This window comes from Eumetopias jubatus, unplaced genomic scaffold (assembly GCF_037043125.1).
Source record: "Eumetopias jubatus isolate StellerSeaLion01/CBP00866 unplaced genomic scaffold, mEumJub1_p1.0 scaffold_9, whole genome shotgun sequence".
Classification (NCBI taxonomy): Eukaryota; Metazoa; Chordata; class Mammalia; order Carnivora; family Otariidae; genus Eumetopias; species Eumetopias jubatus.
This window is the reverse complement of record NW_028274815.1, coordinates 37,626,288-37,647,474: the sequence shown is the minus strand read 5'-3', so window position 1 is coordinate 37,647,474 and position 21,187 is coordinate 37,626,288. Positions and strand designations below refer to the sequence as shown.

The following is a 21,187-nucleotide window of genomic DNA, read 5'->3' as shown; positions in this document are numbered from 1 at the left end:
AGAGAGAGAGAAAGCATGGAGGGGAGAGGCAGGGGCAAGCAGACTCCATGCTGAGTGTGGAGCTGGACGTGGGGCTCGTCTCACGACCAGGAGATCATGACCTGAGCTGAAACCAAGACTCGGACGTTTAACCGACTGAGCAACGCAGGCGCCCGATTGTAAATATTTTTTTAAAGCTATCTAAAGTTCTGGTGTAGCAAATGTTTGGTTAAATTTAAAATATATTTTATGGCTTCAATTTCATTACATTTTACTTAGCTTTATTAAAAACATACACTCTTATCATGTTTTTAATGAAAAATGGAGAACTCCAAATATTTTAAATTAAAAATGAGTTATTTGAAAAGGTAAACTTACCACCAGAGTTATTGGGTGGCTGAAAATTATGTACAGCATGCTGTGAATAGTAATTATCATAAAATTCAGCTGGGTTTTGTAGGGACTCATAACTGGTGTTGAGCTGCATTTCACCAGTACTTTGCAGGTATGAGGAACCCGGAGAACAGTGATTCTCTCTAGGTACTTTCATCATGTGTTCTGGAAAGCCCGAGCAATGGTAAGCACCACTCATACTCGGTGGTGTCAAAGGTGCATCTGGTTGAACAAGTACCCCAGCTTGACTGTGAGGACCTAAAATTCCAGGTGGAGCAGGTGGCAAAGGTGGGCTGAGTGGCACTGCTGCGCATGGATGATGTCCGGGGGAGCCCGGGTGCATCACAGGACTACTGTGTCCCTGAGACATATTAGGTCCAGGACCTGGACTTGATCCAGAACTATAGATATGTTGAGGATGTGGGCTGCTTTCCTGAAACTGTGGTCCTGGTGGTGAGGTACTGTTATAAAATGCTGGTGGCCTGTAGACAGAAAGAATAATATTTCTTAGCTCAAAGAAAAGAGGCAAACAAGAATGTTATATTTTTAAATATGTATTGGTTAAGTGTGTTTTTCTATATCAGAATGTGTGTGTTTTTTTTTTTTAATTTTATTTATTTATTTGACAGGGAGATAGAGAACACAAGTAGGCAAAGTGGCAGGCAGAGGGAGAGGGAGAAGCAGGCTCTCCGCCAAGCAGGGAGCCGGACGCGGGGCTCAATCCCAAGACCCCAGGATCATGACCCGAGCCGAAGGCAGCCACTTAACTGACTAAGCCACCCAGGCGCCCCCAGAATGTGTTTTTAAGAAGAAGTTTATTCTACTTTATCCCCAAATGAAAACACCAAATATCAATATATGCATCTTGCCTTCATTTTAGCCCACAGTCTTAATTGACACCATCAGCTGTTCTAAAGCTTACAGATATTTTGAAAAATACAGAAAAGTACAAAGATAAGTAAGAATCACCACTAATCCGGCCACCCAAAGATACATTTTTTGATGAGTTCTCTCCTAGACTTTTTCTAGGCATACACAGACTTACAACTTTTCCATTTTTCATCAATTACTGCTGGCATATAAAAAGACCTTTAGGTTTTGATTGTTCTTCCTTCTGGACATCTTACTAATTTAATTACTATTTCTAACAGTTTTGTCAGTTGATTCCTTCAGGTTTACCAAGGGAAACCACCCAAATAATGAGCTGCCTCTCCATTTCTAACCTTTCATCTATTATGTCTTTCTCTTTTTGCATTGGGTAGGATCTGATCTACAATATTAGCCAAACAGTGGACACACCTGTCTTCCTGGCCTTAACAGAAATAATTTTAACGATTCACATTAACTGTGACATTTCCTGTAGATTTCTTGTTCCTCATTTGCTGAGATCTCATTGCTTTCCTGAGTGTTCAGGGTTAAAATAATCAACAATGGACTTAAGGCCCAGGTGCACATCCCTGGGAAAGGGCCGCAGGACTGGAATGGTGTTGTTAGGAAATGCAAATCTGGATGCAGCTTACCCAAAGGTTTTCCTCTAATAGCCCAAGGAAATAATTCTCTAAAAGAATCAAATATTCTGGAAACATGCTAATGCCACTATTTGAAAATGTTATCAATGTCGAATGTAGCCTCGTAACGAATTGGGAGAAATACCAACATCATCCACCTGGCAGTGTCCTTCAGGGTTACTATGTGGAGAGGTTTCTGAAGCTGTTAAGGATTCCACAGAGAGAAGCACTGATGGCATGCAGCAGAGGGCAGAGACAAAGAGGAAGCAGGAAGAGCAATCGGGGTAAATGCCAGGTATCTGCTATCTCTATCTAAGTTTAATTATATGATTAACATGGAATACAAGTTAGTTTCTTAATAAGAACTTTTAGGGGAAAAAGGATGCCATTTTTGAGAATTTTAACTTACTTCTTCCCAATCTTATGTGCTAAATCCACAGTAGGTTTTACAACTATTTCAAAAAGAGATGGGATTTTCTTGAAATCATCAGAGAGATCGGTCTGAAAATCGTCTTCGGGATCAGAAAAGGGAAAATGCTCTGGTGGGGTTGGCAGAAGCCCAACTCCTGGAGGTGGTTTGGGAAGAGGAGTTATGCCCCGTTTTCTAAGTTCTTCTAATTCTCGTTCATCTTCATTTGTGGCTTCTTCTTCAGTGTTCAACACCTAAAAATGATTGGCAAAGATTACTATTCCAAAACAAGCTTTCTTCCTTACATTTAAAAACTGTGAAGACTTCAATAAACCAGTTTTGTTATTAGAAAAATATCATTTTGAAGTTAAAATGGTCAGAGCGCGCTAACTCATTTTTGATAATGAGGTTCAAAATGGTAAAGGATATTTCTCAAAGTACCTTAGCTTTTTAATGGCAGAACAAGAGTAAGAATGATTCTTAATTCCTAGTCCAATATTTCTCCTTTTCTAACACACTACATTCATAGATTAAAACATAAAATAACAAATCCTTGATTTCTCAGGAGACTTTTATGAAATACGATTTATAAAATATGATTCAAGTCAAATGAATCTGTGGTAAGACCTAACAAATAATTGAAGTGCACAAATATTACTTACTTTGTCCAAAAGTTTCTTTGTTTCTTTAGTCAGATCATCATGTGAAAATTTGCAATTGTCTCCTTGGTAACATTTTGCTCCACTATGATAGAACTTACATGGAAATTCATGTAAATAAAAATATTAAGGAAGAGACTAATAAGTAAAATCAAACTCTAGTATTTTTAAATCCAAAAACATAACTGTACTGAGTCAATAAGGCTGTATTACTATATATTGTACTGAATTTTTTACAATCATGTCAGTTTAGACAATTTAATTTTTAAGATGAAATATTTCAATTATGTAGCAAAACAAAGATTTTAATCTTCCTTACTATATTTAGCTAGAAAAATTTTTAAATAAAAAATATAATTGCTATAGCAAATACTACAGTATGTCAATTATGTAAATTCCATTACTTTCCACAATAAAAATTGTAGACAGAGCAAATAAATTTTGTAGTAAGAGCTTATATCAATAAAGAAAACAAAAGGGCTCGAAATGTCATGTTAAAGTCAAATATCCCAACATGAAAACTATAAGCCAAGCTACCTCATGATTTTGAAAACAAATTTTAAACTTCTAAAGAAAATATTAAATCCAGAAGTTTATTGAAAAATATGCCATTTTTAGGTGGTTTACAGTTCAGGAAATTCCTGTAGGGTTTTAGGAAATTTATTACTGTAATCAGCACTTTGACAAGATCAAGAGAAAAAAAATCATATGACCATAGCAGAAGCTATTTTAAATTTAAAACCAAAGTAAGTTTTCTAGGGATTTTAAAAAACCTCAGTAATGTTTTACAACCTCAAAATTTTGGTTAACATCTTCTTAATAAAGGATATTATGCATATAAATGCAGTTCTCTCCTTTGGTACAATATCCTTGTAAATAAAATTTGCAGATCTCCTTTCTCTTCTCCAACTCTGCATCATGATCAAATTTACACTGATCTCCCTGTCACAAAAGAGAAAAAAGAGAAAAAAGAAAGAGAGAGAAAAAAAGTAACAACTGAGTTTTTTCTATGGTGTTCCATGGTGGAATTGTGGCCATATCTTCAGTGTTTAAATAATGATCTAATAATAATTCAAACAATCCCTTGGAAGTCTTGCCCAGGACAGTGGATGTGGCTATGTGCAGAGGCAGCATGGTGAGCATGGCCTCAGAGGCTGCTGCCTGGGTTCCACCAGCACTCACCATTTCTAGCTGAGCTACTGTGGGCACATATTTAACCTCTTGGTTTGGCCATGTATAAAACAGGGATAATAACAATAACTACTTCATAGGGTTGCTGTAAAGATTAAAAAATTTAATATTAATAATCCACTTTGAACAGTACTTGTCACATAGCATTATGTGTTTGTTAAATAAAATCTGAGTTCAACAAATTATATTACTGTCCCAGAATACACTTAAATGAGCTCTGATGTACAGTATTTCCATAGATACACTTTGAAGATATGTTTTGAGAACCAGCTTTATTATTATAACTGTATGAGAAATGAAAAAAAAAAACTAACCATCCCCAAAAAAGACTTTACATCTTAAAGATTATTTTGGAAGTTAAAATGATTTATGATACCCCCCAAAATTTACCTTAATACATCTCCCTTCCAGAAAGTATTTACAGATTTGTTTTCCTTTGTGTTCCACTGTGTGCTGATTAATGAATTCCTGAGTCATAACCTTCCATTTTTTCCCTGGTTTACTATACTGTAAGAAAGAAAAAATCATTTGAATACAACATATGAAATATTACATATGTACTAAAATGGATAGTCAAATGGATTGGGAAAGCAGTACAAACTACTATTTAAGTGGTCAAGAGCGGACATTCAGACACTATACACTTCCTTGGAGAGATACGCTTCTCATACACTGCTCACTGCTACCAGCAGTTGCAAAGAACCCTCTTTCTATTTTAATGAGGCTGTACAATTACTTTAAGATAAAATTTTGAAAACCTTGAAAATTAACAATAATACTCTGTTGGCAAAGATGTTAAATGTGCATTCTTGTGATTGTTGATAGCTATGTTATAAAAGATTTATAATATCCATACTGTTCGACACAAAATTTGCACTTTTCAGGAGTATTCTGAAGGAATTATCAGGGAGGCACACATACATTTATTCACAAAAATTACTGCAGAATTACTTTACATGATAAAACAACAAACAAGCAGACACCTAGAAATACTCTACACATCCCAAACAACGAAGCCAGTCAAATACATTATGATGCAGATCAGTGTAGATTAGTATGAAATCATTACAAATTGATGAGATGGAAAGACAATTTGGGGACATAAGAAAATGTTCACAGTACTTTAGTAAGTGGAAAACTGATCTGAATTTTATAATAATAAATACAAAGAAAAAAGACTAAAAGAATATAACCCCATGTTTAATAGTGTATGTCTCTAGATGGATCTCCAAAAAATTAGAGATATTTTGCATGTGTGGTTATTCTGTACTTCCTTTAGGAAAAAAAAAAGAGGGAGGATGTATTTCCTTTAACTTTTAAAAAATAACAAAAAGAAGTATACGGTAGAAATTCTCACAGCCCTACCTACCTGTTTTCCTTACTTTCTCCTTAGACCCCTATTCAACTTTTGCTATGAGTACAAGAAGACTGAGCAACAAGAGCAGGATGCTTAGCCATGCTAAGGACTTAGATTCATGAGCTCTGAAAAAATAGCACTGTTTTTCAAACACCTGGTATGCACCCTGCTTTGTATATAGCAGGAACTCACAATAACTATTTGCTCTTCTAATTTGATTTGTTTCCCTTTCCTTCAATTTGCTAGGAGATGGAGAACAAAACACAACCTACTGAAAATAGGAAACTGCCTCAGAGCAAACACTTGAGGCAAAGCATGGCTAGACTTAAATTTGATCCTCAGCGTTCGCATTTGAAATATATGTTTTACTGTAAGAATTCTGGGAAAAAAAAGTACAAAAACACCAAGAAAAGAGATAATCCTATAGGTTCTTTTAAAAAATATAAGTATACCCAAATTGCCCCAGGAAAACACAATGAAATTGCTTATACTATTCTTGACAGGATCATTTAAAATGTCTTAAATTTATGTAAATTTGACTCACAAACATTTTCTTTCCAGGCTCATTTAGAAAAAGTAGATATAAATGACCAGCTCACATATGCCTTCTGTACAAAGAATGGTGGCCATAATAAAATAGGAAGCCAAGGAGAATGCATTATACAAAACCAATAGGCCAACTTGGAGAATATAACTGAAATTGAAAAGTAAAATAGTAAGTAATCACCAAAAAACCCCCAAAACCACCCCGAAAAATGCACCAAGTTGTACCTCTATTTCATCAATAACGCATTCTATGTTACTTTCTAATCATGTGCCTCATTGTTTTAATAGAGGATAGTGGGTTTTTTTATTTTGTTTTTCAGTTTAGTTTAGTAGTTTAGTTTAGTTTAAATGAGTAGAAAGTATATCAGTATCCATAACCATGAGAAACCTAATTATAATCAAGATATTCTAGAAAATCTAAAGCAGCTTTAACAATTAAATTTTAGGACAAAATAACATGCCTAGAAGATCTGATCTTTTAAGTCTAAGCCTGTAGAAGCAACATGAATGTCCTCTACCCTAAGATCTCTTGTAATATAAGAGTTGGAAGAACCACAGAAGTCATTTAGTTCATCAGCCTCACTAGACAAATGTGAAAAGTGAATATTAGAGAAATTAGTGACTTGCCAAGGGTCGTATGGCAAGTTAGCGGTCAAGATAGCTAGAACTCTTGCACTGTATCATACCACCTCTAAGAAAACACAATTCAAGAAAGAGGGAGAGAAAGGAAAGATGGAGAGAGGGAAAACTAAAGTACCTATTTGGTTATTTTAAAATGTATTTACTCTAGAAGATGTATTATATTGGCATAAGGAACAAGAGCATAAAATATTTTTAAAAATATATAAGGAAGAGGGAACGAAAAGATTTGCCAGCAAAATAATATGTATTTACAGAAAATGTAATAGCTGTTATAAATACGAAAAAAATAAGGGAGGTTTTATGGCCAACAGAATCAGTAAGTCCTTCAAATCAAAAATTTACTTGTTCTGTGACCACACAGAGTTTTCAAGACAGTTCGTGTGGACATGCAGGTATCTGTGAATTTATCTGGCTTTGGGAAGATCTCACACTCCCTGGAAAGGATGGAAATGGATCTCTGTTGGCCACTCTAGCATGTTCACTCTACCCTGGATAGGTTTCCCCCAGACCACTCCCGAACAGGAGCTACTTGCTTGGGATCTGGCACTCTCCTGGTTGAGTGGAATCATAACAAGAAATCTCTCTTGACAGCCAATAAACTGACACAGTTGATAATATTTTAATTTTAGTAAGCAAAAGGAAAAATATTCTAAATCTGATGAATGCAAAAGAAAAAATTTATTCTGATTTTCTATAACATGATAAAGAATCTTTTAGTTGCAATCCAGATCTGTAAACATGTTAGTGCTTGAAAGTCTCCTTAGAGTTAATTTAATACCATACTTTCATTTTACAGATTAAGCAAATTGAAGCTCAGATTCAGGTAGTGACTTGTTCAAAGGCACACTTTCTTGGAAGCTAATTTTTTTTCCAAGCATAGTGTGTACCTATTGGATATAGGAGAAAGCTTACTTTCAGATAGCATTCATATTAATTTGGTCTAGGGAAAGGAGCACACTCTAGAGGAATGTAGGAAGATGGACAGGCAGGTTACAATTACTCAGAAATTCTACGCTTGTTTCCAAAGCTGCTATTGCATGGAACAGTGAGTTGGCTCAATTAATGTTAATAGATTGGGCAGGGGTGGGGGGAAGTTCAGGGTCAAGTAAAATATGAAAACAATGGATTGAACAAAGTAAAACAGGCTTTTTTATACCTAATTTGCAAGAAGCCTTTAATACATTAATGTCAACTGAGAATCCCCAAGAGTAGACTGGCATATGCTGGGTTTCACAAATTTATTTGGGCCTGAACTTCTTTTTTTAGGTCATACCTATTAACATCTCCCTAAATAGTATAGTAAGGAGTACATATTAAGAAATCTTTGCCCCTTGGGGCACCTGGGTAGCTCAGTCACTAAGCATCCGCCTTTGGCTTGGGTCATGATCCCAGGGTCCTGGGATGGAGCCCCGCACTGGGCTCCCTGCTCGGTGGAGAGCCTGCTTCTCCCCCTGCTTGTGTTCCCTCTCTCACTGTCTCTCTCTCTGTCAAATAACTAAAATCTTAAAAAAAAAAAAAAGAAAGAAAGAAATCTTTGCCCCTTATCTTTAAACCCAGACATCAGAAAATCAAGCATTTTCACATTACAATATATTGCTATCCCTTTACTCTCACTCAAGGTTGTAGCTTTTAATAACCTACCCTTGCTCTGTATAATTCAATCAATCTTACTGGAACAGTGGCAGAACACTGGATTTGGACCACTTTAATCCCAAGAGTCGCAACAAGGCTGAAATGTACATGTTCAGAATTCAATTCAACATATATTTATTCACTATTTACTATTCACAATGTACACAAACTCATCTTTCCAACCATTTATAGTGCCTTTTCTTCTCTTTCAATGCTTTCAGTTCTAATAAGTTAATTTACCGCTACAGTATCTCCCTTCTTATTAGCCATGCTTCATATTGAGCTATTAGCATTTTACTGCCCTTTGCATCTGGGGAAGATGACTCCTAGGAAAGTAAAGTACAACAGAGAACTACTAGAATCACATTTTTGCTTTCCGACATACCAGTTTTATTTTGAGGTGCTTTCAAACACATTAATTTTATTTCAAGGTCACCTAAATTTACATCTCTATACTAGTATCTGGACTAATTAAAACAACAATTCTTTTATTTCTTTTTTTAGAATCTATTTATACTCATTTGATCTTAGCTGGAAATTTTTCATTCACTAGGAAAGTAGCATTAAAATCACAATGCTTTCTTTGCAGCCAAATAGGTTAAAAGATGGTAAAGCTCTCCTCATTATCTATAAATTCTCAGTACCTCTTGATAGTCATCCATTCCTGAAAAAATATTAGGCCCTTTATTGGTTCTTCCCCCACGGTCTTTGCGTTTGATTTTCTTCGGCAAACCACGTCCACGACCAACATTAAAAGTTTTAACCCTCTGTTCAATACCTAAAAGAGTTAAAATGTACTTCAAATATTATAGAAAAACAACATACCTGTCAACCTATCAGTTTATAGGGAACAGCATATTTTAAATAGTCTATAATATACAGTGCATTTTTTTTTCTTCCTCTCTAGATTCAGTGAAAAAAAATTAATTAAATCTTTACATTTTACTTTCCAGGTAGTGCTTCTCATTCTTTTTTTTTTTTAAGGGATGTTAACAATAAGGAGGTCAAGGCACCAGAATACACATGGCTACAGAAGTCAAAGCTAGTTTTGTTCTTTTCAATTTTCCTTTGAATAGGAAATAACAAGGCTTTCTGTTTTTAAGGGAATTAAATATTATATTCATCCTTAAGGAAGACATTGTAGGTATTAGTGGTTAATTTGACCAAATTGAGTTTCTAGTGATAATTTTGAGTAGGTATCACATATATTTCCAAGTAAAATTTATACTTGTCTTTTACTTTTAAAACACTTAGCATTTAAAAGTATCTAAAATTGCAAAAATTATGTATTAGGATGGTAAGTTACTATATAGAGTCATTTCTCATTCTACCAAAGTCACATCAAACATACATTTTCTTATGTATTAAGTGATCTTAAACCTACAGAACAGCAAATAAATATATGAAAAAATGTTTTACTTCATTAAAAAGAAATAAAAGAAATTAAAAATTTAAAAATAACATACCAATTTTTATCTCAAAGAATAGTGTTGGTATGGATTTGGAGAAATTGGCATTTTCACACACTGGTGGGGTGTTATAAATTGGTCTATCAACTTTTTGGAAATCAACTTGGTATGTGGATAAAAAATTTTCAAATGTGTGGCTACATCTTTTGATTCAATTCTGCATTTTAGAATTTATTCTTAAGAAAAAATATTTGTGAAGATGCTCTTTGAGACATGTATAAATATATAGGGCTAATCACAGAATTTAAAAAAAAATGGGTGCAACTTAAATCTCAAGTGATTACGATCACACAAACCTAAGAATCTGTTAGACAAATTATGGTATATCTATTTAATTGAATAGAATGTTAGCATTAAAAGCTAATTAACATAAGAATGATACAATTCATAGTTAAGGGAAAAAACAAGTTAAACAGTATGCATAGTTTTTTGTTAAAAATAATTGTCAGAAAAATTCTGGAAGAATGTACACCAAAAATATTAATAGTAATTATATCTGGTGTAGGGATTCAAAGTATTTTTGTTTTATCTTTGATCTTTGTTATTGTTTCCACACATGGAAAAAGTTTTCTGCATCTGACCATATATTACTTTCATAACTGAGGGGGGGGAAATGAATGTCCAAAATAAAAGAATACTCAATTCTTTAACAGAACAAACAGGAAGAGCCTGAAAGGGAAAACCCCAGGTGGGAATGGATGAGCAAAACCTCTCTATGTTCCCTTATTCCCCAAGTGGAATGATTCCTGACACCACTATGTCTAGACTTCAGGAACAAACTTAACTAATTACAATAGCATATGCACAGACAAATTCCTTTCCTTTTTTAGGTCAGCAAAGCCTGGATTCATATTTTTCAAAGGAATTTTGCTAGGAAATCCAGAAAAAATAAAGTCATAAAAACAATCACATTTACTCATAACTGATTCCTTTTTTCAACAATATAGAAAGTATAGTAACATTGGGTTAGGGGCTCACTCCTTCACCTCAGCCTCATCTTGCTCCAGTTTTCTTGAAGCAGACATTGAGTGGACAATTTGTAAGGTTGATTTGACTTTTATGTGACCCATAGTTTCTATGGCAACTTGCCCTGGTCTCTCCAGGGATCATGTGCCTCAATACAGCAGAGGAAGTGATGATCACTTGGGAAATTTCTTAGTTTATGTTCTTATTTCCAATCTTGAAGGATATCCATAATCCTAAGTGTAAGTACATTTGCACAGCAAAGATGATCATCATCTTTTAAAGTCTAATAAAAGAATAGCTCCCCAGAATTCTGTCTTTATAGGTCTAAAATATAAAGCGATGCACAGAGTAACAGAAATAACTGAAAAAGGTAAGCCATTTTTTCAGTATACTGATATCATTATACAAGGAAAGGGAAAAAATGTAATGGGAAAGTTGTTTTACATTTTTATATACTTTTAAAATATTAGTGTATCTAATTCAAATATGAAGAGATCATGCAGACTGAAATATTTGTAGATGTTTGTCCTCAAAATCTATAAAATAAAGAAAAACAAATTCAGGAACCATGGGAACAAGCTGATCTTGAGAAGGGACTAAGAAATTTAAGTTGTTACTCCACAGCTGCCTGTTGTAATAAGGCTCTCCTATTCAAAAACAGACTGACAATTTTGCACTTACCTTGCTGGGCTTTCATTCTTTGTTTTTTCCCTGGTTCTTTAGAAAATGATGATCCTAAAGCTGTAGTTGAGGTTTCTTTAGCTTGTCTGTACTGTTTCAGCTGACTGGCAAAATCTTCGTCTGTCTCCTGACTGTAGGTGCCGAAGTTGTCATCACTGTACGTACTGTACTCATCATACTCTTTACTTTTAAATTTTTTGTTATGTTGGCTCTTCTTTGATGTCATGTAGCTTCCTGATAAGTGTCCATGCTAAGTGAAAATGGACAATCATTATCAGGATTTTTCAGTTAAATAAATGAATTGATAGTAATACAGGACATCTGTTTTCCCTCAGAAATTTGGAGAAAGAAGGGGAAGATGGTTGTAGTTCTAACTCTTGGTTAGTACTTGTCTATGACAGTATTTAAAGCTAAAGTATTTAAAGTTCAAAAAGCTAAATGCTACTCTGGTATTATTAAACATTCTAAAGTTCATAGATCTTGCTGGTGAGTGTGTTTTGTTCACTTTTTGTTTTCCAGGTCCCATGTCTCAATATATGAGTATAAAAGTATACTCAAAAACCCACACCATTACACATGAATTCCTTCTCCAAAAAATTTAGTCTTTTTGAAAATATGGAAAATACAGTAAAATAGCCTGAAGTGGAAGAAAATATATATTCTCCTAATATTGTCCCAAATGACAAATTTAAGCATATTATACTTAATTAAAAAAAAATGTGTGGAAATTTTAGAAAAAGGAAATGTTTATATCTGAGGCCTAACAAGGATTTCCCTAAAAGTTAAAAACATTTAGTGAAAAAATTGCTCATTAGGAAATATTTATTATACTATACATTATTAATCTTATTAATAATTTATTTTACTAAAACATATGAAAACTAAGAATATACTTTAGTCCTACAATTTTTTTTTTTAAAGTAGCATGGAACCAAACGCGGGGCTTGAACTCACAACCCTGAGATCAGGACCCGGACACTTAACCAACTGAACCATACAGGCACCCCTAGTCCTACAATTTTATTTAATGATAGTATTCAATTCCATCTCTATTCACTAAAATATTTGTATTAGTTCGGTCATATCTTCTGTCAAATGTTTTTAAAAGAGAGAAAGAAAAAAATGCACCTAATTACAGTTTAAAGATCTAGCAAAACCCAGACCATGACTCATTTTCAGCTTAGCACATTTTAAATACAATATAAAAATACTGTCTGCCCTGGCAGATTACCAACATGAGACTATGAGTTTTTAATAAAATGCAGGGAAATATTAAGATCTTTTCAGTAATTATAAAATAGAGAAAAAAACACTTAACTAAACATACCAAGAAAATCAATTAGCTCATCAATTTAAAATTTTAAAGATATTGTATTAGGCTTCTGACTTATTTTGAGCAGTGTTTGTTTTTTTTTTAAAGATTTCATTTATTTATTTGTCAGAGAGAGAGAGAGCCCAAACAGGGGGAGCAGCAGAGGCAGAGGGAGAAGCAGGCTCCCCACTGAGCAGGGAGCCCGATGTGGGGCTTGATCCCAGGACCCTGGGATCATGACCCGAGCCTAAGGCAGGTGCCCAACTGACTGAGCCACCCAGGTGTCCCTTGAGCAGTGTTTTAGAAATTTTTTTTGTTGTTTGTTGTTTTTAAAATCAACTATTCTCATCTAGCACTTCAGAAATTCAGAAAGGGATTTATAATTGTAGCCAAAAGGCAGTGTTTGACATTTTTAATAAAAAACTATGAAAATAAAATAAAAATAATTACTTAGATTAAGGTGAAGATTAATTAATTAGTTGAATGATGTTGACTTTTCCTCTTATTAAAAAATGTGATTCCATGACATGCTAGACCAGATGGATTTAATAGATATATTCAGAACATTCCATCCTAAAACAGAATACACATTCTTTTCAAGTGCACATGGAACACTCTCCAGAATAGATCACGTATTAGCTCACAAAACAAGTCTCAACAAATTCAAAAAGACTGAAGTTATACCATGCATCTTTTCTGACCATAATACATTATGAAACTAGAAATCAATCATAAGAAAAAATCTGGAAAGAGCACAAATACATGGAGGTTAAATAAGATGCTATTAAACAATGAGTGGGTCATCCAAGAAATCAAAGAAGAAATCAAAAAAATACATGGAGACAATTGAAAATGAAAACACAATGGTCCAAAATCTTTGGGATGCAGCAAAAACAGTTCTAAGAGGGAAGTTTCTAGCAATACAAGTCTACTTCAAGATGCAAAACAAAACAAAACAAAAAACTCAATAACCTCACCTTATACCTAAAGGAGTTAGAAAAAGAACAAATAAAACCAAAAATCAACAGAAGGAGGGAAATAATAAAGATTAGAGGAGAAATAAATGATATAGGAAACTAAAAAAGCAATAGAACAGATCAATGAAACCAGGAACTGGTTCTTTGAAAAGACAACAAAATTGATTAAATCTCTAGTCAAACTCATTAAAAAAAAAAAGATTCAAATAAACAAAATCAGAAACAAAAGAGGAGAAATAACAACCAATATCACAGAAACACAACAGACTGTAAGAGAATAAATATTATGAAAAATATGCCAACTAACTGGACAACCTAGAAGAAATGGATAAATTCCTAGAAACACATAACCTACCAAAACTGATCAGGAAGAAATAGAAAAATTTGAACAGACTGATTATTAGCAATGAAATTGACTCATTAATCCAAAAACTCCCAATAAACAAAAGCCCAGGATCCAGATGGTTTCACAGGTGAATTCTACCAAACATTTAAAGAAGAGTTAATACCTATTCTTCTCAAACTTTTCCAAAAAATAGAAGAGGAAGAAAAACTTCCAAATTCATTCTATGAGGCCAGCATTATCCTGATTCCAAAATCAGATAAAACACCACCAAAAAAGAGAACTACAGGCCAATATCTCTGATGAATATTTATGCAAAAATCCTCAACAAAATATTAGCAAACTGAATCCAACAATACATTAAAAATATCACTCATGACATTCAAGTGGGATTTATTCTTGGGCTGCAAGGGTGATTCAATATTCACAAAGCAATCACTGTGATACATCATATCAATAAGAGAAAGGATAAAAACCATATGAGCATTTCAATAGAAGAAGAAAAAGCATTTAACAAAGTACATCCATTCATGATAAAAATCCTCAACAAAGTAGGTTTAGAAGGAACATACCTCAACATAATAAAGGCCTTATATGAAAAACCCATAGCTAACATCCTCAAGGGAAAAACAGAGCTTTCCCCCTAAGGTCAGGAATAAGACAAGGATGTCGATTCTCACCTCTTTTATTCAACACAGTACTGGAAATCCTAGCCACAGCAATCAAACAAGAGAAAGGAATAAAAGGCACCCAAATTGGTAAGGAAGAAGTAAAATTTTCACTATTTCCAGATGACACGATACCATATATAGAAAACTCTAATGACTCTACCAAAAAACTACTAGAATTGATGAATGAATTCATTAAGGTCACAGAGCCTACAAAATCAATGTACAGAAATCTGTTGCATTTCTATACACTAATAATGAAGCAGCAGAAAGAGAAATTAAGAAAACAATCCCATTTACAATTGCACTAAAAATAATAAAATACCTAGGAATAAACTTAACCAAAGAGGTGAAAAATCTGTACTCTGAAAACTATAAAACATTGATGAAAGAAATTGAAATTGAAGATGAGGGATGCCTGAGTGGCTGTCGGTTAAGTGTCTGTCTTCAGTTCAGGTGGGATCAAGCCCCACATCGGGCTCTCTGTTCAGCGGGGAGTCTGCTTCCCCCCCCACTCATGCTTGCACTTTCTCGCTCTCTCCCTCTCTGAAATAAATAAATAAATAACATCTTAAAAAAAATAAATTGAAGATGACACAAACAAATGGAAAGACATTCCATGCTCATGGATTGGAAAAACAAATATCATTAAAATGTTTATACTACCTAAAGCAATCTATAGATTTAATGCAATCCCTATCAAAATACCAAGAGCATTTTTTACAGAACTAGAATAAACAATCCTAAAATTTGTATGGAACCATAAAAGACTTCGAGTAGGCCAAAACAATTTTGAAAAAAAAAACAAAACAAAACTGAGGTATCACAATTCCAGACTTCCAGTCATATTACAAAGCTGTAGTAATCAAAACAGTATAGTACTAGCACAAAAACAGACACATAGATCAATGGAACATAATAGAAAGCCCAGAAATAGCCCCACAATTATACGGTCAATTAATCTTTGACAAAAAGACAAGCATATGCAATGGGAAAAAGACAGTCTTGGGGCACCTGGGTGGCTCAGTTAGTTAAGCGTCTGCCTTCAACTCAGGTCATGATCCCAGGGTCCTGGGACAGGACAAATGGTGTTGGGAAATTTGGACAGATACACGCAAAAGACTGAAATTGGACCACTTTCTTACACCATACACAAAAACAAACTCAAATGGATTAAGGACCTAATTGTGAGACCTGAAACCATAAAACCATAAAAATCCTAAAAAAGAGCACAGGTAGTAATTTCTTCGACACTGGCTGTAACATCTTTCTAGATGTGTCTCTTGAGGTAGGGGAAACAAAAGCAAGAATAAACTGTTGGGACTACATCAAAATAAAAAGCTTCTGCTCAGCAAAGGAAACAACTAACAAAACTAAAAAGACAACCTACTGAATGGGAGAAGATATTTGCAAATGACATATTTGATAAAGGGTCAGTATCCAAAATATATAAAGAACTTATCAACTCAACATCAAAAAGCAAATCATCCAAAAAAATGTGATTCTATTAATTCTTCAATGATATATTTCAATACTCTATGACTAAAGAGTACTCTTTAAAGAGTATGAATTTTTCTCTGCAGATTAGATGCTTGTTATAAAAACTTTTAAGTCTTTTTTTTTTTTTTAAGCAGGCTCCACACCCAGCACAGAGCCCAATGGGGGGCTTAAACTCACAACCCTGAGGAGCAAGACCCAAGCTGAGATCAAGAGTCGGATGCTTAACTGACTGAGCCATCCATGTGCCCCAAAAACTTTTAATTATTCTTTTTAAGATTTTATTTATTTATTTGACACAGAGAGAGCACAAGTAGGCAGAGCGGTAGGCAGAAGGAGAGGGAGAAGCAGGCTCCTGGCCAAGCAGAGAGCCCGATGCAGGGCTCAATCCCAGGATCCCGGGATCATGACCTGAGCTGAAGGCAGACGCTTAACCAACTGACCCACCCAGGTGCCCCAAAAACTTTTAATTCTTAATATTAATTTAATTCTCTGATTTTTCACAGCTTTTACAAAAATAATCTCCATATTCCTACTTTTTAAAATAGAATTATCCCTAAACTTTCTATATATACCCCTAGCTAGTTTTCCCAACTGCAAATATTCCTAATAGCCCTCTAATGATGCAAACCTGCCCCCCATCCCAGGGCTCCTTCTGCAGTGAAAGACTCTAATGTTTGGGTCTGGGCATCACCCATGCAGTGCTAGTGCTCCACGAAGCACTAAATGGATGACATTACAGGAGCAGCCCCAGTTCTCTAGGTGAGTATCTCTATATGCTTCACATGTTCATCATTTGGAACAAACAAAATGCATTCATCAGCAAGGATCTAGCAAGTATTTTTTTAAAGCCTTCCTGCAAGAAGATAACAGAAATGAAAAAGCCTATAAGTTCTACACTTAGGATACAGTTTCTCCAATCACTCTGCTGACTGATTATGAGGCTATATACTTGGCTAGAATGTCTGTAGGGCAGACTGGCTTTCTGTAAAATGGAAACTGGTCCCACAACAATCACTGTAAACATGAAATAAGGGAATGGGAGGCCTTGAACAAGGATAAGGAAAAGGGAAGATATACTAACTCCTCAAATGTAATAGCTAGATGTTAATTCTATATTCTATTTTTGGCCTAAATTATAGAAGTTATATAGCAGGCATTTGTTATCTAGGAAAACAGAATTTTTAGGAGGTACTTAGGGTACTTTCTAATTTCAGTGAGTCAACTCTAAAACATTATGTGGAGGAAATGGTACTGAACTTTTTCTCCTAGCAGACTAAATAATTCAGGTCAGTTCTCCTCCTAAAAAATGTAGAAAAGACAGACAATATTTTTTTTAATCCACTGTAAACATCAGAGAGCTATCAAACGTGTGAGGGATTACTGGACCATTAATATCCATGGAGTAGATGAAAATCATGAGAAATGAGCAGCGTCTGGAGCGGTTTTTGCTCTGAAAGCATCAGCCCAACATGAAAAATCAGCTGAAAGGTTCAAGAGCACTTCTGACTACCCCTTTAATCTATGGGAACAAAAGGAGAAATCCAGAGTCTAGAAAAAATAGAAGCCTTATTAGTAACCCCCACCCACCAGTTTTGGGTCAATCTCAAAATGTGGGTCAGAGACTACAGTCCAATCTATCATCTGGGTGGCCAAGAAGAGTTTCAAACCCTGAAGTTGGAATAAAGTTTGTAAGGGTCACTAAAAATTTTTCAGGAGCAAATAAAAATCCTCTCTGAAGGAAATTAATATCATCTCAGGCCTCAAATTATTTCTACCAAATGCACCGTATTTTGCAAACACAATGCTCAGCACACAATACAAAAGCGAACAAAAAACCTAGTCATATGAGGAGATAAGATCAGCATGACGAACAGCTAAAAGCAACTAGTAATAGAAACAGACTCCAGACACTGAAATGCATGTAACACAGATTTTAAAATATCTGCGCTTGTTATTTTCAAGTAAATGACATGAGAGGGGCACCTGGGTGGCTCAGTTGTTAAGCGTCTGCCTTTGGCTCAGGTCATGATCCCAGGGTCCTGGGATTGAGCCCAGCATCGGGCTCCCTGCTCAGCAGGAAGCCTGCTTCTCCCTGTCCCTCGCCCCCTGCTTGTATTCCCTCTCTTGCTGAGTCTCTCTGTCAAATAAAGAAATAAAATCTTAAAAAAAAATAAGACATGAGAATTTTAGCAGTGAACTGGGAACTATAAAATTAAAGATTTGAAAAAAAATCAAATTTCTAGATCTGAAAAATACAAACACTGGAATTAAGAATTTAGTAGATGGGTTTAATGACAAATTAGATCCTCTAAAGAGAAGAGGAGGGAAGAAAGGTAAAGGAGAAAACAAAGCATATGCAGTAAAATGTTAACATTCTGGGAATCTGGGTGAAAGATATACAGGAGTTCTTTGCACTATTCTTAGAACTTTTTACAAGCCATTACAACAAAATTATTAAAGTAACAGTGAAACCAATATATAAAAGCTAAGAGATTTTATTGACAGTGAAACTGCACCACAAACAATGCTAAATAACGACAAAGTACTTTAGGTAAAAAAAAAAAAGAAGATAGTAGGAAGGGCAAAATGAACGGGGGGAAATCGGAGGGGGAGACGAACCATGAGAGACTATGGACTCCGAGAAACAAACTGAGGGCTCTAGAGGGGAGGGGGGTGGGGGGATGGGTTAGCCTGGTGATGGGTATTAAAATTTGTATGGAATCAGAAAAGACCCTGAATCGCCAAGAAGATGATGAAAAAGAAAAACAAAGCTGGGGGCATCACGTTGCCCGATTTCAAGCTATATTACAAAAAGTGATCATCAAGACAGCATGGTACTGGCACAAAAACAGACGTATAGACCAATGGAGCAGAATAGAGGGCCCAGATATGGACCCTCAACTCTATGGTCAAATAATCTTTGACAAAGCAGGAAAGAATGTCCAATGGAAAAAAAACAGTCTCTTCAATAAATGGTGCTGGGAAAACTGGACAGCCACATGCAGAAGAATGAAACTCGACCATTCTCTAACACCATACACAAAGATAAACTCAAAATGGATGTAAGACCTCAATGTGAGACAGGAATCCATCAAAATCCTAGAGGAGAACATAGGCAATAACCTCTTTGACATAGGCCACAGCAACTTCTTTCAAGATACATCTCCAAAACCTAGTGAAACAAAAGCAAAAATGAACTTTTGGGACTTCATCAAGATAAAAAGCTTCTGCACAGCAAAGGAAACAGTCAACAAAACAAAAAGGCAACCCACGAAATGGGAGAAGATTTTTGCAAATGATACTACAGACAAGGGGCTGGTATCCAAGATCTATAAAGAACTTCTCAAACTCAACACCCAAAAAACAAATAATCAAGTCAAAAAATGGGCAGAAGACATGAACAGACACTTCTCTGAAGAAGACATATAAATGGCTAACAGACACATGAAAAAATGTTCATCATCAGCCATCAGGGAAATTCAAATTAAAACCACACTGAGATACCACCTTACACCAGTTAGAATGGCAAAAATTGACAGGGCAAGAAACAACAAATGTTAGAGAGGTTGTGAGAAAGGGGAACCCTCTTACACTGTTGGTGGAAATGCAAGCTGGTAGAGCCACTTTGGAAAACAGTGTGGAGGTTCCTCAAAAAATTAAAAATAGAGCTACCCTATGACCCAGCAATTGCACTCCTGGGTATTTACCCCAAAGACACAGATGCAGTGAAAGAAGGGCCACATGTACCCCAATGTTCATAGCAGCAATGTCCACAATAGCCGAACTGTGGAAAGAGCCGAGATGCCCTTCAACAGATGAATGGATAAAGCAGATGTGGTCCATAGATACAATGGACTATCACTCAGCCATCAGAAAGGATGAATACCCAACTTTTACATCAACATGGGTGGGACTGGAGAAGATTATGCTAAGTGAAATAAGTCCAGCAGAGAAAGTCAATTATCATATGGTTTCACTTATCTGTGGAACATAAGGAATAGCAGGGAGGACATTAGGAGAAGGAAGGGAAAATGAAGGGGGGGAAATCGGAGGGAGAGATGAACCATGAGAGACTGTGGGCTCTGAGAAACAGACAGGGTTTTAGAGGGGAGGGGGGAGGGGGGACTGGTTAGCCCGGTGATGGGTATTAAGGAGGGCACGTACTGCATGGAGCACTGGGTGTTATATGAAAACAATGAATCGTGGATCACTACATCAAAAACTAATGATGTAATATATGATGATTAACATAACAATAAAAAAATTAAAAAAAAAACCTAATGATGTATGGTGACTAACATAACACAATAAAATTGAATTTAAAAAAAGAAAAAGAGGGCACGTACTGAAAGGAGCACTGGGTATTATACACAATGAATCATGGAACACTACATCAAAAACTAATGAAGTAGGGGCGCCTGGGTGGCTCAGATGGTTAAGCGACTGCCTTTGGCTCAGGTCATGATCCTGGAGTCCCGGGATGGAGTCCTGGGATCGAGTCCCACATCGGGCTCCCTGCTCAGCAGGGAGTCTGCTTCTCCCTCTGACCCTCTTTCCTCTCATGCTCTCTCTCATTCTCTCTCTCAAATAAATAAATAAAATCTTAAAAAAAAAAATCTGTCAAAAACTAATGAAGTAATGTATGGTGACTAACATAACATAATAAAATAAAATTTTAAAAAAATGATACCAGATTGAAATTCAGATCTACACAAAGGAACAAGAGCACTGGAAGTAAAATTGTGGGTAAATATAAAATACCATCCTTTTTCTTTTCTTAATTTAACTGAATTTTTGAAACAAAAATAATTACACTGTATTTGTAGAGATATATAATAGTTTAATGACAACAAACAACTCTAATGTTTAAGAAAATATGAGTCAGTTAAAACAAATGTAATGTCTATACATATAAATTTATTTTGTCCTTCAGAGTAGCCCCCATAGAAGGCTAT

General features: G+C 35.3%; 1 protein-coding gene across 1 annotated transcript in view; it reads right to left on the bottom strand.

Annotated features, from left to right (window-relative positions):
- ZC3H6 (zinc finger CCCH-type containing 6) overlaps positions 1-21,187 on the bottom strand; it is a 64,741-nt gene that overhangs the window by 5,846 nt on the left and 37,708 nt on the right. Inside the window, exons 4-10 of the mRNA XM_028122460.2 lie at positions 11,433-11,682; positions 8,961-9,094; positions 4,530-4,646; positions 3,779-3,890; positions 2,952-3,061; positions 2,290-2,543; positions 358-854 (exon numbers count right to left, since the gene is read on the bottom strand). Coding sequence (XP_027978261.1) covers positions 358-854; positions 2,290-2,543; positions 2,952-3,061; positions 3,779-3,890; positions 4,530-4,646; positions 8,961-9,094; positions 11,433-11,682 — 1,474 coding nt within the window. The remainder of the gene's footprint in view (positions 1-357; positions 855-2,289; positions 2,544-2,951; positions 3,062-3,778; positions 3,891-4,529; positions 4,647-8,960; positions 9,095-11,432; positions 11,683-21,187) is intronic.